The 16,552-nt window shown below is 36.7% G+C and overlaps 1 protein-coding gene across 1 annotated transcript in view; it reads right to left on the bottom strand.

The window, feature by feature from the left end:
- Positions 1–16,552, bottom strand: part of LOC103262333 (PH and SEC7 domain-containing protein 3) — a 268,506-nt gene that overhangs the window by 114,750 nt on the left and 137,204 nt on the right. The window contains exon 7 of the mRNA XM_008059950.2: positions 9,221–9,264. Coding sequence (XP_008058141.1) covers positions 9,221–9,264 — 44 coding nt within the window. The remainder of the gene's footprint in view (positions 1–9,220; positions 9,265–16,552) is intronic.

Here is a 16,552-nt window from a genome sequence, read left to right as displayed (position 1 = left end):
AAGCAGAGGCGGAAGGATCGCCGGAGCCCAGCAGGTCGAGGCTGTGGTGGCCGGGAGCGGCCACTGCACTCCAGTCTGGGCGACAGAGTGAGACTCCAACTCAAAAAAAAAAAAAGAAATCTAGGTAAATAAAGCCATGCCCCTACAATCTGTGTGCCTGCAGAATTATCATCATATAGACACCATCAAGACTTATGACCTGTACCTTCCCGAACAGAGGGCTGAGTTATACATAAGGCTGCTTAAGCCACAGCTGGGGTAGCTGAGCAACACTGTGCCAGTATGTGGGAAGGAGACCTGAAGCGGCTCTGGGCAGTTATCCAGTGGAGGGCACTCTGGGCTCATCCCCTGAAACCACTGTTCCCTCCTGGCACTCCAGGTCTGTGACAGAAGGGGCAACCTCGAAGATCTCTGAAATGTCTTTGGAGACACTCTCCCACTCTTTGATGATCCCTTGAATCCATACTAATATCCTTAGCAAATGGTTGCTTGACCACACTCTTAGTTTGCCTTCCCAAACATGTTTCTTTTTTCTTTACAAGGTCAGGCTGAAAATTTTCCAAAATCTTTTCTTTCTGCTTCTCCTTTAATTATAAATCTCATCTTTAAGTCATTTCTCTCATATCTTACTATATGCGATTAAAAGTAGCCACGCAGCACCTTCAATATTTTGCTTAGAAATTTCTTGCACCAGATATCTTAAATCATTGCTCATGAATTCTGTCTTCCATAATGCTCTTGGGCATAGTCAGTCAAGTTCTTTGTGACTTTATAACATTAGAACTGCCTTTACTAGTTTCCAATGGCTTATTCCTCATTTCCATCTGAGATCTCAACAAAATGGCCTTTGCTGTCCATATTTCTACTAACATTCTGATCATGGCCACCTAAGTAATGTCTAAAAGTTCCCAGATGTTTCCCTACATTGTCTTCTGAGCCCTCAGCAAATTGTCCTTAATGCTCCATTTATGGCAATCTATGCTTTCTCTAGCACTCACTTCAGCACTATTCCAGCCTCTATGCATAACCCAGTTCCAAAGCCCCTTCCACATTTTTAGGTTATTGTTACAGCAACAACCCCACTTCTTGGTACCAATTTTCTGTCCTAGTCCATTTTGTGTTGCTATAACAGAATTCCACAAGCAGGGTAGTTTATAACCAACAGAGATTTATTTCTTACAGTACTGGAAACTGGAAGACCAAAGTCCAGGGGCCCACATCTGGTGAGGGCCTTTTTGCTGTGTCACTCCATGGTGAAAAGTAGCAGGTACAAGGAAGTCCAAGAGAACGAGAGGAAGTTTAACTCATTTCTACAACTAAAGGAATTCAATTCCAAAATAACAACATTAAATTCAGCATTTATGAGGGCAGAGCCTCTGTGACCTTATCACCTCTTATTAGGCCCCATCTTCCAACACCGTTGAATTGGGCATTAAGTTTCCAGGACATGAACTTTGGGGAACACACTGAAATCACAGCAAGAGCTTTCCTTAATTGTAACCACTGATCATTTTCTTCCTTTAAACACCAGAATCCAGGAGATTGGTTCATGGTTTAATATAACTTTAGTTAACCCATTTGTTTTAATTTTAAAAAATACTTTATTGCAAAAAATGCTGGTAATTGCTAACAAACTTTTAAGTGATATCAATTCTTTAGCTCAATATTTCCTTCAAGTTAATGGTCAGTTTTCTGTAACTATGGCATTTCTTTTTCTTTGTTTATATTCAATGCATCTTCTCTCTCTCTCTCTCTCTCTCTCTCTCTATATATATATATATATAAAACAATCAAACCAATAATATTCTTTGCATAACCATTATATGAATACATTTAACTTAGTTATTTTTCATACAGACTGTCTTCTAAGTTTGTGATGCTAATATTAACATTAGAATTATTATTAGTTTATCAAGAGTCCAGGATAATGTAATACCTGCCATGTGAGTACAATTCAATCAATAACAATGACATTGCAAATGTTCAGTTTTATCTAGTATTTTAAAGTGGTGCAATGTGTAACTAGAAAGTATGTTGAATACTTTCATTTGGGGTATGAGCACCCCAAACGAAGAACTGAGTTTTATTCTTCCTTTACAATCTCATACAAAGAATTTTGTCAGTTTTTCCATAATGAGTTCTCTCTATCAGTGTGTAACTAGAAAGTATGTTGAATACTTTCATTTGGGGTATGAGCACCCCAAATGAAGAACTGAGTTTTACTCTTCCTTTACAATCTCATACAAAGAATTTTGTCAGTTTTTCCATAGAGTTCTCTCTATCTATGACTTCTACTGCTTGACCTCCTTTCTCCTCACACATTCAAATTGGATTTTTGTTTACTATTTAGAATATCTGCTGTATCTACAACCATTGCCAACTTATAGTAACTTCTCTTTGTCTTATTTTTCTCATCAGGATTACCAACTCATAGATGGCTATTTTGAAAATTAAAATGAGAGTTACTTTTGTTTCAAAGTACCCACATAAATGTCTTGACCCCAAATAACTTGTTTGAGCATGAAAGTTTTCCTTCATTTAGCTACTATTAAAAAACACTACTCTGATGAACAATTTTATATATTTAGGCTTACTAGTGCATTAAGAGAACAAAGTTATTTAACATAATAACTCATTATGAAAAAAGGAATTACTATGAGTTATCTTTTTCATGAAAATAAAATAATTTTCCCTCAGGGTTAAAAATAGTTTAAATGAGACTATGAAGCATGCTTTTCTTTAGGATACAAATTCAAATCCAAAAAGCTTACACAAGGAATTTCAAAATTTCTTCATAGATGATTCTATTGTTACTAAATTAAAAAATTAGGGAGAATTACAGCAAGAAAAATATGATAAATTTAAATAAAAGGCAACAAATTACTTCAAATGGAGAAGGTGGTACAACTGAATCATGTAAATTAATAGAAAAACTCTCAGGTGAAAATAAAACTATTTGTCCTTTTGAGACGGCCATAATTAACATATATTACTACCGAAAATGAAATTAGCATCGATACTGAGTTAAGCAAAATATGAAAAGGGTATCAAATAATGAAAGTAAAAGACCTCTAGAAGGGCTCTTTTCTTGGAAAAAGAATTCTTTTAGAAAGCACAAAGCAAAGAGACTTTAAATGTAGCTACCAATTTCAGATTCAGAGTCTTGGATTGAAGAAAGAATTAAAGTGCTCACATAAAAGAACAAGTCATAGCTCTCCCATTGCCTCTATCATTCCCCAGTAATAGACACACACTCACACATGCACATACTTGCACATTCATATGCTGTGTTAAATATAACGGTAAAGAAGGAGGTGGAAATCTTTGGAAAGTTTTCTCTACTTCCTAATTTCAGCAAATCAGCCAATAAACAGGCAGGATTGATTTCCTAAAGAGAACCAGTCATGATTAAAATTCACAACAAAGAAATGATCAAGAAGCCAAACTACGAACTGTAGGTATTTAAACACTTTTGAAAGCTCAGCGCTATTATAACATATTACTAGAAGAACAGAAAGATGTTGATATGCTACCACCCCACCCGATTAACTAGAATGGTGTAATATGTGAGGGCAGACAGGAAATAGTTTAACTTATTAGCAAAGATAACAAAAGTTTTAAACTGCTCTTGTTATAAAATGAGTTGTAAGGCAACCTAAAATAGCAAAGATAATTCTACCATGCAAGGTTGTAAAATGCTTATTCAGAAGTTAAACAGGACAAATGCACACAAAAATAAGTAAAACTGTGACCCAAACACTGAGGGAACAACAGTGCAGGAGAATCCCAGCCATTCATTATTTAATACTGGTTTCACTACATCTTAATTAAAGTGAGGCTGGATACATGCATATCTATTTTTAATTTTAATTTTTTTTCTTTTTGAAATCAGGTTAGGGAGGTTTCTTGCAATTTGGAAGTATTGGTATACAATAAAGCAATAAAAATGGAAGTCAAAAGGTAAGAAGAGAGGACCATTAATTTTCCTAAAGAAAAATAGTGTTTATTATTATTTTTCCATTTTTGCTAAATGTTATATTTGCTGAAGCTTCTCATGAAGATAGATTTTACACAACTCTAATATAAGTTATAAACTTTCATATCCACTTCAACTTACCTCATCACAATCAGAGATCATAATTACACCTTGTTTTGTTTATTTATTAATTAGACTGTTAATTTTCTTAAGGTCAAGAAAAATGCCTTAATTCCTTATACACTTTTGTTCTTCCCAAATTCCCAGAAGACTGCACAGTACAAATAACTCAACAAATAGATGCTTATTAATAATAAACAATCAAGCAAAGGAACTTGGAAAGAAAAATAATAATTGTCCTTTATGAGGTAGCTGAGACCTCCCATAAGTCAGTTTGACACACTGTACTCTTCACTAAAATTTTTATATTTTCATCTTTGTAAATTTCTTCCTCTCTTTACTCCCATATTGTGCTCTCATTAGGCACAGACTTGTGTCTTATTCATATCTGTATTTCGGGCACAGCACTGGGCCAGACACCAAAGAAGCTGCTTAAAGACTGTGGAATAGGCCAGGTACAATGGCTCATGCCTATAATCCCAGCACTTTGGGAGGTCAAGGTAGAAGGACTGCTTGAGCCCAGGAATTCAAGACCAGCCTGGGCAACACAGAGAGACCCTATCTCCACAAAAATTTTGTGCACCTGCAGTCTCAGCTACCTACTTGGGAGGCTGAGGTGGGAAAAATCTCTTGAAACCATGAGTTAGAAGTTTCACTGAGGTATGATCACACCACAGCATTTTAGCCTGGGTAACAGAGTAATTCCCTGCCTCAAAAAAAAAAAAAAAAGGACGTGGACTAGATGAATAAATGATCCTTGCTACCTAACCTGCTTGGGGAAAAACAGTAGTAATTTTATGAACATTTAATGAGACTAACACATTGATATAAAATTCTCTTAATTCTCTCAAAAGTTGGCATAGAAACATTCAGACATGATCCTTGTTCTCCAAAGACTGCATAAGACTGTGAGACTACAGAGAAGTCAGGCAACATGCAGGAAACAAATCCTGGCTTTTGCCACTATACTCACTGTGTGACTTTGACCCGTTGATGAATGCTTCTTGACCCCATTTTCCTTATGTACGAGAGAGCACTGGATTAATTAGCAATTTTCAAAAAAATTTTGCAATGTCTTAAAAAAAGAAATTCAAATGGAACTCTAAATATACCTGTACATTCATGAAAAGATAGAAGGGGGGCTGCTTTGGTCAGCTGAAATAGGCATGATGCTTGTGGGAGGCAGAACTGGTCCCCACCAACTCTCCTTTCCCCTCACTCATTCCACCAGGGAGGCCCTGAGAAACCTGGGGCTCTATGGAACCCAGTCAGAAAACCAATGCATTAGAAACCTCCAAGGTCCCTTCGTGTATAACATTCCAACATTCTGTCATTTGATTTAATTTCCTCTAAGGCCCTAAAATCAACATAAAAATACCTCCCATGTAAGTATGGTATACATTGTCCTACAAATTTTGCAGCAGCGGCATCTTTTCTGTTATTATTGTCTATGCTACACAACTGTAGGCTTATTTTTTAAGAAATGCAGCTCCTTGAACTATTACTTACATTCTTTTTGCAGCTTTTTATGGAACCTCCATTACATAGAAGTATGATGTTCAGCAAAGGAGGAAAGAGACGGACAAATCCAGATATGTAACATTTCCTTAAAGAGCTTACAATCTAATGGTACATTATTACACACAGCTCTAATGGGAAGTAGAAACGGAGGGTGTCACCAGATAATGAAAAATGGGATTTAAGGGCTGAGATTATTTCGGGGTGACAAGATCAGGAAAGACCAAGGAATTGTTGTGATATGAGTTGGGCTGTAAATGGTGGTGGGCTTTGAACACAAAAAGATGTGGGGGACACAGTTTCCAAGGAGAGGCCACCATACGACTACTTGCAAAAGGGCAGGAAGCCCCGGGACAGGCAAAGAGAGTTATACCCAGTGGCAGCCTCACTGAAACGGGGGCTATGTGGAGACAAGACTAAGAATAAAACTGATTACTGGCAGAATGTGCAGGGCCTAACTGAAGTTTTACAGCAGAGGAAAGCTTCATATAGGTTAAAGTAGAGGAAAGACACTGGAGATAACTTTGTTAGGAAGCAAACCATACAAATGTCTAGGGGGAAAAAAAACGATGGCATCAGCAGGAATGGAGAGGAAGGGGAATGACTGTTTAGAGCCATTTCTGCAGTAGTAAAGTGGTGACACTGGAGGGGTTGATGTAGAGGCTAACGAAACCCAGGTAAGCCAGACATACTGGTGTTACTAGTTGAAATGGAGAACATATGACAAAGTTTGGAGACAGATGCTGAGTGCTAAATGCCCGTAGAAACTTTCTGCAGGAAAATGTAAATGTTGCATAGGTACATGGGAAAGAGGATAGAGGGGTGTGTGTGTGTGTGTGTATGAAGAGTTTTTACAGAGATGGCAGGTGAAGTTTTAAGAATGAGCAGCCACTGCACTCCAGTCTGGGCGACACAGTGAGACTCCAACTCAAAAAAAAAAAAAAAAAAAAAAAAGAATGAGCTTTCTGAGAAAGAGACTGTACTGAAAGAAGACAAGCCAAAGTGTTGATCTTAGGAAAGCATTAACATTAATAACAGGAGGAAAATGAGTCCGGGAAAATGTGGTTAGAGTGGTACAAGGAGAATTGGATGAACACAATGTTGTATATAATTATATCCACACACATACATGCTTACCAATGAAAATGCTTAGTTCTTAACCCAAAGGATCACATTAATTGATAGACTGCAGTGTTCTCTGAAGTGTGTTCTAAAGAACACTAGTTTTAATAGGTGTTAAAAGGTGCTTTTTGATCAGAATAAGGCTCGGTGATTTAAAAAGTTTGATTACTGGCCCTTTGTCTCTCTCCTACAGAAATTTAAAAATGTACAGATTGTTAATGACTAAACAGGCCAGCAGCAGATAAATCTGTTTAACTTTGGTTAACTTAGAATTCATTCCAGGACTCATTTGACCCCAAGTTCTTTTTTTTGGTTTGGTTTGGTTTTATATCTGCTAGATATAGCAGTACTTCTTCCATAGGAAATCAGTTTAAGAAACACTGATATATAGTAATATTCAGAAATTTACAGAATATTAGGATGGGAAAAGATACTGGTGATCATTTCATCTAATTCCTGCATTTTATAGGTGAAGAAAGCTAATGATAATGACAAACTACTATAGTGCCTTATTCTAATTCTTGAGAAAGTAGAAGAATGTAGTATATGTAAATGTATAAGCATATGAATGAGATAAAAACAAGACAAAACATAGAATTTAGGGCTATTAAAGCCATAGCACCAGGCATCAATTGAAGAATAACTTGCTTTATGTTTAATGTTTTAGAACATTTCACAATGCCATCCTGAGGGTTACATGAGACTCAAGAATTGCTACATCTTATGCAAGAGGAAACTGAGGCTTAGAGGCTAACCCACCAGTGACGTAGCTAGTACGTACGTGAGCTGGAATTCAAATTAAAACCTACCTGACTCTAAAATCTGAGTTTCTAAACAAGACACTCTGCTGACTTCACAAGAAGACCACATGAGAATTCAGTTCTTGAGTAGACTCCCACCCCTCCATCCTTAAATAAGATCTAAAATAAAGGTTTCTTGCCTGAGATTCCAACGACATAGAAATATATAAAGTCTGCTGTAACAAATTCAACATAATTTAAAAAATCTAGATTCAAAACAGATCCTCAAGAGGGCATTTATTTGCTTCGTAAAATAACATCATAAAAGATCTTCAAAATATTCTCTCCCCCAGTGTGACTATAACTATTTCATTTTAATTAATTTCCTCAGAACGCATATTCTGCTTAAGTCAGGATATCCCTTTGACATTTCAGCAAGATTCTACACATATCATTCACAAAACTTTTCTAGGAAACCCACTTTCATTCATGAGAGCTAAATTACCCCATGGATTTTAGATGATGTATTCTTAATAATGTTAAGAAGTTTTCCTTGAGATGGTATGCTGTCTTTAAATGAGTCTCATCATGTATGTACATACAGACATATAAGCCATTACATATACATGGAAATATTAAAGTTTTAACCTTTGACTCCCTAACTTATAAAAGTACCATATGACCCTTCAGTTAGTAGAAATAATTCAAGTGATACTGAGATTTAAAAAATGAATTCCAGTATATTACATGTAAGATGTAGTCAACTGCTAAACCATGTTCCCTCAATGTGTGTATTGAAGAACAAAATTTACCTTCCAAGTTATGATCCTGTAAACCTGAGTTCATTGCAGAGTGCTATGTTAGGCCATGTGGTAAAAAGAAATTTTTATGTATGCTTTCTGTACTAATATTGCTTGATAAGAACCAAAAATAAAATTCATATGAAGTTGTAATTACAAAAAATACATTTTGAAGTAATTCCTTGATAACTTGATTAAATATGTAGTAAAGATTCTTCCCTAACAATTTTTTAAAAATTATTTTTGACTGCTGTATTGATTAGTGAAAATTGAACATAAATGGTATTGTTGGTCTACACAGAATTAGGTATAATTTTTCTGTAGTAGTATTTTCTAAAATATGTACCTTAAAACACTACATTGTACTGTCAAAGAGATTCAGTAAACTCTACTTTTCTCTTAAAGACTGACAACATACAATGGTATTGTATAAGCTCCTAGAACTCCTACAGTTCATAAAAAAACAGCTTTCTTTCATTTATCATTTCTCAAGGCTATCTATCCACAGAACCATTTTTTTCTTTTTGTGCTTAATATCTATCAATGTCCTACTAAGATTAGTGTCATAGGAAATAGAACTAGAAAACCATGATCTATAATGATATCAAGGAGACAATTAAAATAAGTGGATTGTACCCAATCCATTAGTATTAGATTTTGGAATATTTGTAATTTATCACCAGATTTTTAGAATTTTTTTTTTAGATACATTAATTGCTATAGGCAGAGAGATCAGATTAAAGGTAGAAAAGAAGCATACTGGGTACCAAGAAAAAAAACACACAGGATACTCTGGGTTTTAGACAAAGTAGGTAAGACACTGGTGTAAAATGAGAACTGTCAATGCATATTTAATCCTTCTCTAAGATCACCTCCAAGGCACAAAGACAGTAGGAAAAAAGTGAGTAGTTCATTATTAAAAGGCTGACACCCAGCATACTTACACTGCCCATTCAAGCTTCTCATTCTTGATTGAGTTGTACAGAGCCTGTAAAGAGAGAAAATAAGATCAAATTATTCTTTTCATTCTGTTCCACATTATGAATTCAGCAAGTGGCCAAGCAAGTCCTTCATAACCTGACCATAACAGGATGGGCCCAAAGCCCCTTGTCAGTCACCATGTTGGCTCTGGAAAGGTGAGGATACAGGTGAAGCAAATGAGCACAGGGTAAGCAGTGTTTTAGGAAACAAAGAGACTTTCACAAAGTAAAAAATGTCTTTTATAAATAAGATACACAGTATTGTACTACAATTCACCACAATAAGACATTAGGATATGATTAAAATTAGACTATATACTCTATTTCTCCTATTCAAAATATGGTCTTATAGTTTCTTTCATTTGGATGCTGGAATACTCATTCCTTTTTCATTAATTGAATGAATATAACTGTTTTCATAACAACTTAGTTAAGATATATGGTAAGGGGACTGAAGCCAGATATGGAAAAACATGTTAGAATGTTTTAGAGTTTCTATACCAATCACTTAAGCAGTTTTTACTGTAACAATAACACTGTAATTCTGCTTTACAGTTAAATGAAAATTACATTGGTGTGTATATGCGGTGGTGGTGGAGGGAACTGAGAGTTTCTTTAGAACTTTGGTAACAACGATAGAGTTAAGTCAGCATAAGACTTCCTCCCTGATTCTCCCAGTTCTAGCATTACATATAAGGTCCTTGTAATCAACTTATTCCACTGTAACAACCATCCAGGAAAACGTTACTGCACATCTCTACTTTTAAATTTTTTTTAAAGAGATGGAGTCTTACTATATTGCCTAGGCTGGAATGCAGTGGTTATACACAAGTGCAACCACAGTGTCTATAGCCTTGAACCCTGAGGCTTAAGTGATCCTCCTGCCTTAGCCTGCTGAGTAGCTTGGACTGCAGGCATGCACCATCACGCCTGGCTTTGCTTTTAAACTCTGAATAAATGTTATAAAGAAAACACAGATCAATTTTTAAGAAATAAAACTGCAAACAACAAAATTATACTGAACAAAAGAACAACCATATGCAAAGTAACATCATGATGATGCCGAAACACTTTTCCTCAAAGAAGGACTCAGTCAGAGTTTGAAGGCTTAGCAAAACTTAATTTCCTTTGAGATAGGAAATGGGGTATCAGATACACCATCCAACTATTCATCTTTCAAATGAGGAAAGCCAGGTTCAGAAAGGTGCCCAAGCAGCACAGCAGACTCAGGGAGAACTGTCTCATATTTCTGTCCTCTGCCTTTTTAACATGTCTACTCTAAGTGTTTACATGTGTGTAAACAAAGGCTCTACACCAACAGTGAATTCACTTGTCGACTAAGTCAGTACACATGTATTTAAGTTACAGATTTTACATTATTTAAGATTTAGTACATGAATCGTTAGCCAGTGTCTTGACAGTTCTCCAGTTTGACTATATTAATTTAACTATTGTAAAATTACAATAGCTAATAAAAACCAGGACACATTTCATCTTTAGCAGGACAAAGTAAAGCATGTGTCCTCAAACACAGAAATGCTCAATATTAAAGTCGATAAAATCACAAAGATCATGCTATGAATTGGAAATGCTTTTTGAAAAACTCAAATGTACTGAGAATCTACAACCTAGGATATAGCTAATGCCTCATGAAGCTGAGCACTTACAGATGTACAAAGAGAGTAGAACTCTAACTGAAGTCTCAGGAGATTCTTGCTGGATAAATGCCTTTTAAATGGATTCTATTACTTGTATGAGCCATTTTGAACCCACATGTAATAGTGGGATGAGAAACTACAAATGAAAAGAGACAGATCACTAAAGGTTCTTTATATACTACGATTGTACTCAATATTACCCAGAGTAATTCACAATGTGGCAAAGATTTCTAAAAAATCTTTTCATAAAAGTGACATCGAACATGCCTAAACATCAAAATTTTTTCTACTGTACTCAATTCCACCCTAGAACAAAATTTTTCAAATATTTCTGACCTTAAGAATATTTTACTTAAAGAGAAATGGGTTCTAACTTTAAAAATTCTTGCTGCTCAATCAGTCAGATATCTCATGACAATAATTATTATAAGGTGTCTTGTCAAACAGCACAGACTTGCCATACTGTAAGCCAAGTTCTCTCCCTGGGTATATAATATAAAATAGGCTTCTTCTTATAGCATGCCAAACCTAAAGGGTGAATGGCATGCCTATCTTTTTCAATTGCAAAATTACAAAGGAATTTTCCTGATTCTTTGTAGCACTTTATGATGATTCATTATTTTTCTTAAATAGGATGTATTTGCAAATGCATCCAACACCTATATACCCTCATTACAACTTCCTATTTTTTAATATACTTAGCTTAGTTAAGAACTGAATTCCCTTGACTCCTCTTGATCTTCAGCCCAACAGTCATCACTTCCTTTCCTGTGCAGCCTAGACTCCATGGTCTATCACTAGTCTTGCTAAAATGTTTACCCGCTTTGTTCCACTGTCTTTCTGTTGCACCTGAAAATAGATACGTATCACTCTTTATCGATCCTACTTTGACTTCTCCACACTCATATGCCATGTATTAGTTAAGATTCCTTTTACTTTCAAATGTCAAATAACTAAACTCTAACTACGCTTAAGGGTGAGGGTGACCTAATAGTTAATATAGCTACATCATAAAATGGAGCTGGCCTCAGGGATGCAGAAACGTAATACTCCCCCTTTTCTCCTCTCAACTCTCCTTTGCTTTCCACCCCAAACATTTCCATCCTTGTTCCTCTACTGCACAAGAAACAGCGGCTATACGCACTTGTCTTTGCACACTTGTCTTCAACAAGCAACACCTATTCGCACCTTGTGTTTCTCAACAAGACAAAAGCAAACAGTTCTTTCTCCCAGCTCCAATATGAAAGTCCCAGGTGTGGTTTAGCTTACCTGTGCTCCCTCTGGACTAATCAGTGTGGCTAGGAAATGAGGTGCTATGACTCAGCCTATCTCTGAAGTCAAGAGGACTGGGGGAGCTATCAACAAGGGGGTAGTGCTGACCTAGCCACTGGCATAATCTTCTTAGCTTCACAGCCTCCCTAATTCATATATGATTAATTCAACACTACTAGGGAAACTTAAACAATAGCACAAATTAATGTCACTGAATATTAATCAACAAAAACCTCAGCAGGGCCTTCATTCATGAGCCTCTTCTTGCTGTTCTTCTAAAATATATCTGCACTGGCACCTATTATTTTCTCCTTTCTGATGGTAGGATGAGTTAACAGAATATAATTTCAGAGCCAAATGGGGACTTAGAGACCATGAAACAAAGGCTTCCTTACACAGATGGGGAAAATGAAGACCCACGCTAATTAACTTCTCCTAAGATCCCATAGCTTTCTTCACAAATATTGACTCAGAAGCAACACTTCTCTTTAGGTTAACGAACTACATTCTCTCCTCCCACGACCAAATCTCACAGCATCATATAGGCCTGGCCTAAGTCAGGGCCTATGTGAAAAGGAAACAAGGTTTATGCCACTTTTAGAATACGTTCAAATAATGCAGGTCATATTGTATTCTTAAACTATGAGCTTTAAACAAGAGCCCCTGTTGCTAGGACACATGCTTGAAGTGCATTTGTTGGTGAGGATGACAGGCTGAATGCCCTGATGCTACTACACTCAGTCCACATAGGACCAAAAGTACTTGCCATGAGAATGGCTACAATTGGAGGTGCAAGACATGGCTCAGAAAAATAACTTATCTCTACCTACGTGCGGGCTATCTGGCCTAGTGCCAAGAGGGGGCAGCGTTTGTGGGTAACCACTGTCACAGAAGGCTGCCCTTCCTGTGGCCACAAAGTGGTAGTTGAAGATAAGTGGAGAATGTTATCACATTGACCTTAATGGGCCCCAGCAGCCCACATGAACACATTCAGTGAGGTAATAACCTGCTGCTGTGGAAAGCTGAATAATGGACCCCCAAAAGATGTCCAGGTCCTAGTCTCTGGAACCTGTGAATGTTACCTTATATGGCAAAAGCTTTAAAGATGTGATTAAGTTAAAAAACTTGGGATGGGGAGAGCATGTGGGTGGCTTTAAAAGCAAGCACAAGTGCCTTTATAGAAGAAGGCAGAAGGAGAATTAAGAAAGAAGAGAAAGCGACATGAAGAGGAACACAGAGACTGGAGTGACACAGACACAAGCCAGGGAATGCTGGCAACCACCAGAGGTTAGAAGAGACAAGGAACAGATCCTCCCTTAGATCCTCCAGAGGATGTACAGCGCTGTTGACACCTTGATTTCAGAATTCTGGCCTCCAAAATTACAAGATAATTTCTGTTGTTTTTAAGACACCAAGTTTATGGTACTTTGTTTTGGCAGTCCTAGAAGATGGATACACCAGAGTCTAAGTGAAAGGCATATATCTGAACAAAGAATGATCATATAACCCACAGGTTGACTTTCAGAAATATTTCCAGGGTCAGTTCCTAGGCAAAACAGGCTTTTACCATAGTGGTCTTATCTGAGGATATGATGCTACACACCAGAGTTAGCCAAGGGATTTTAAAAAATACTGATTATCCCAGATTTCCTGAATCAGCTCCCTGGATGAGGAACCTACATTATTTGAATAATTTTCTAAATGCTCCACATGTGACTCTGATACGAAGTCTCAGTTAAAAAACACTACTTTAGGAGTTCACCAATCTTTTCTCTAACTGAAATGTCTGCAACCTAATCCAGGAACTAGATAACGATCATATACCTCCACTAACACTAAGCAGGACAGACTGATTCTTCAAATCTGAAGATACCCATTTTTAAGAATGAGAAAGCAAAGTAAACTGCTTAAATTACAGAGGTAAAGGTATTCTGGTCTAAATCTACTTTTAAGTCTTTGTTCCTCACTTATGATTGCTTCTCAGAGATGATAAAATGCAATTTTATTCAAGGCTTAGCACCGTCACTGCAGCCCACACATGGCTCTCTGAAGCTTTCCTATATTACCATGCATTGTATAACCACAAGTCTCTCTCTCTCCAACACATTTTGCACAGCTGATGGAATTCATGTTTTTTAGTTTAATCATCTCTAAACTTCAATTAATTTTTGTTTCTCTGTTGTCCTCAAATCATTATGAAAAGTATTGAGGATAACATAGCTTCTGCTTTCAGTGAAACCGACAGTGACCACAGTGGAATTTGTACTCAGAAAGAATTACGATGCTGGCCATGCCATGAATACTTTTTTCAAATGCTATGCTGGCTCAGATCAAGCAGACTTTTAAGTATAGAATTAAATATGCACCACTCTGGCAGTGTTATCAGAGAAAGAACATGTTTGAAAAAGACATTGGTTAAAAATTAATGGTAAGACCCGTTATCAGATCAATGTCAAAATGGTTAGAAAAATTCAAAATGCCCTGCAATGGTCTTCAACTTTTATTATCTTCTCTATGCCTTGAAACAACATTGAAAAACCACATTATCCCTCACTAGAGGAAGCTTCTCCAAAACCAGTATTTGAAATTGACTCTGTGTTTGCCTCCTTTCTACCCCTGGAGGTCTTTATGGCTGTGCAATGTACCAAATAAGGTTATGAGTGACGGTTAGCCTTTCTTCTTCTTTTCTTCTTCTTCTTTTTTTTTTTAAGTGGCAGAAGGTAATTATCAAGCAGAGGTGAAAAAGGAGAAACAGCCTGAAGCCATGACCACCAGTGAATTCCCAGGTAGATTCATTTTAGGGTGGAGCACGCATGAAAGTCAAGTTTCTGGAAACTGAAACCCTTTAAACTGCGTTCTCCCGTACCCACTGGACAGTTTTCATGCTCCCAAGTTTAAGGAGCACTACATTAAAGAATATATATTCACAAGCAACCCTGTCAACATTTATCTCGCTCTCACTTGGGGTGACAGAACATGTTTGAATTTGGTTTGTTTCTTCACTTCTACATGCATATTTTGGATGTAATTAACATGCAAACAGCCAAAATCTATATCCCGGACAATTAACTTATGTGGTGCACTTATAGACCCAGTCACAATTGCAAAAACATCTAACCATGAACGGATGTACGAACACAAATTCATAATGAATGCTTGAAAATTAATTTTAAAACCCTTATCTTATTGAAAGGGAAACTAAAGTATAATTAATATGTATAATTCATCATGTGATAACATTTCTGAGCACATTCTAGAGGCTGAGGAGGCATTATGCTAGATGCAGAAGAATTCATTCTGCCTTTAGGGCTTCTTATATAAGAAATACAAAATATGCTACTAACCCTGACTGAACTTTACCTAGTAGAGAAATAGCTAATGAAATTAACTAATTTTAACTTCATACTTGCCATGTGCAAGACACATACAGTATCTAATATGTGACATTATGTTATACAGATATTTTTTGAGAGAAAAATTTAATTAGAAGAGAGAACAACCTTAGAGGCGAAGAATTTGAAGGAGGTGGGTGGAACACTTGAATGTCACTAACTTGCTCATTTAAGTCAAATCACTTAACTTACCTGGTCCTCATTTTCTTCTTCGGTAATATGAGAGGGCTGCATAAAGTTAGCATTCTTGGCCCTCTTCCATACCTACCATTCTACATTTCTACTCGAAGAAAACCTTAGCTGTCACCTGACCAAACCCCCAAACTAGTTCTTTCTCTAGTCCCTGCTCCCTTTTCCTGTGTCCCCCCAACTAAATAATTCTGCCATGGCTATTGATTAGTAACTTCACTACCTTCTCGAAAATCCTAAGCATGGCTCTTATAAATTAATGAATGCTTATTTCAAAATTGCACATGAGCAAGCACAAACAGACGAAGATCAAGTACAAGACAGCCAGAGAGAAATGCTCTCTGAGAGGGGGTACTGGAACTTCTCCGATTACCTCTAGTCAAAGGCACCTTCCTGTGCTAAAATAGTCTGATCCACCATTCCTTCATTATTACGGAAGGAAAAAAAAATGCAGCCAGAGCTAATACTAAATAAACACATTTGCCAAGGGACATCGCAAGCCCCTCCGGAGGACCATGAAATAAAACCTGAGAGTAAATTAAAAATGTTAACGGCTAATTATCATTCATACTAACACAATACTCCAAACTTTTCCCATGTATGTATGCATTCATTCATTCATTCATTTATATTGGGGGTGAATTTAATGAATAAGATGCATTCATAAGGAGCACATTTCTACTACTTTTTCTTCACCTTGAGATTACCTTCCATTGGACTAGCTACTGTGTTGTCTTAGGGAAAAGTACCTTAAATATGCTATTATGAATAACACTATTCATACA

This window comes from Carlito syrichta, unplaced genomic scaffold, assembly GCF_000164805.1.
Source record: "Carlito syrichta isolate Samal-C Ts95f unplaced genomic scaffold, Tarsius_syrichta-2.0.1 Scaffold304454, whole genome shotgun sequence".
NCBI classification, from domain to species: domain Eukaryota; kingdom Metazoa; phylum Chordata; class Mammalia; order Primates; family Tarsiidae; genus Carlito; species Carlito syrichta.
This window is presented reverse-complemented; position numbering and strand designations above follow the sequence as displayed.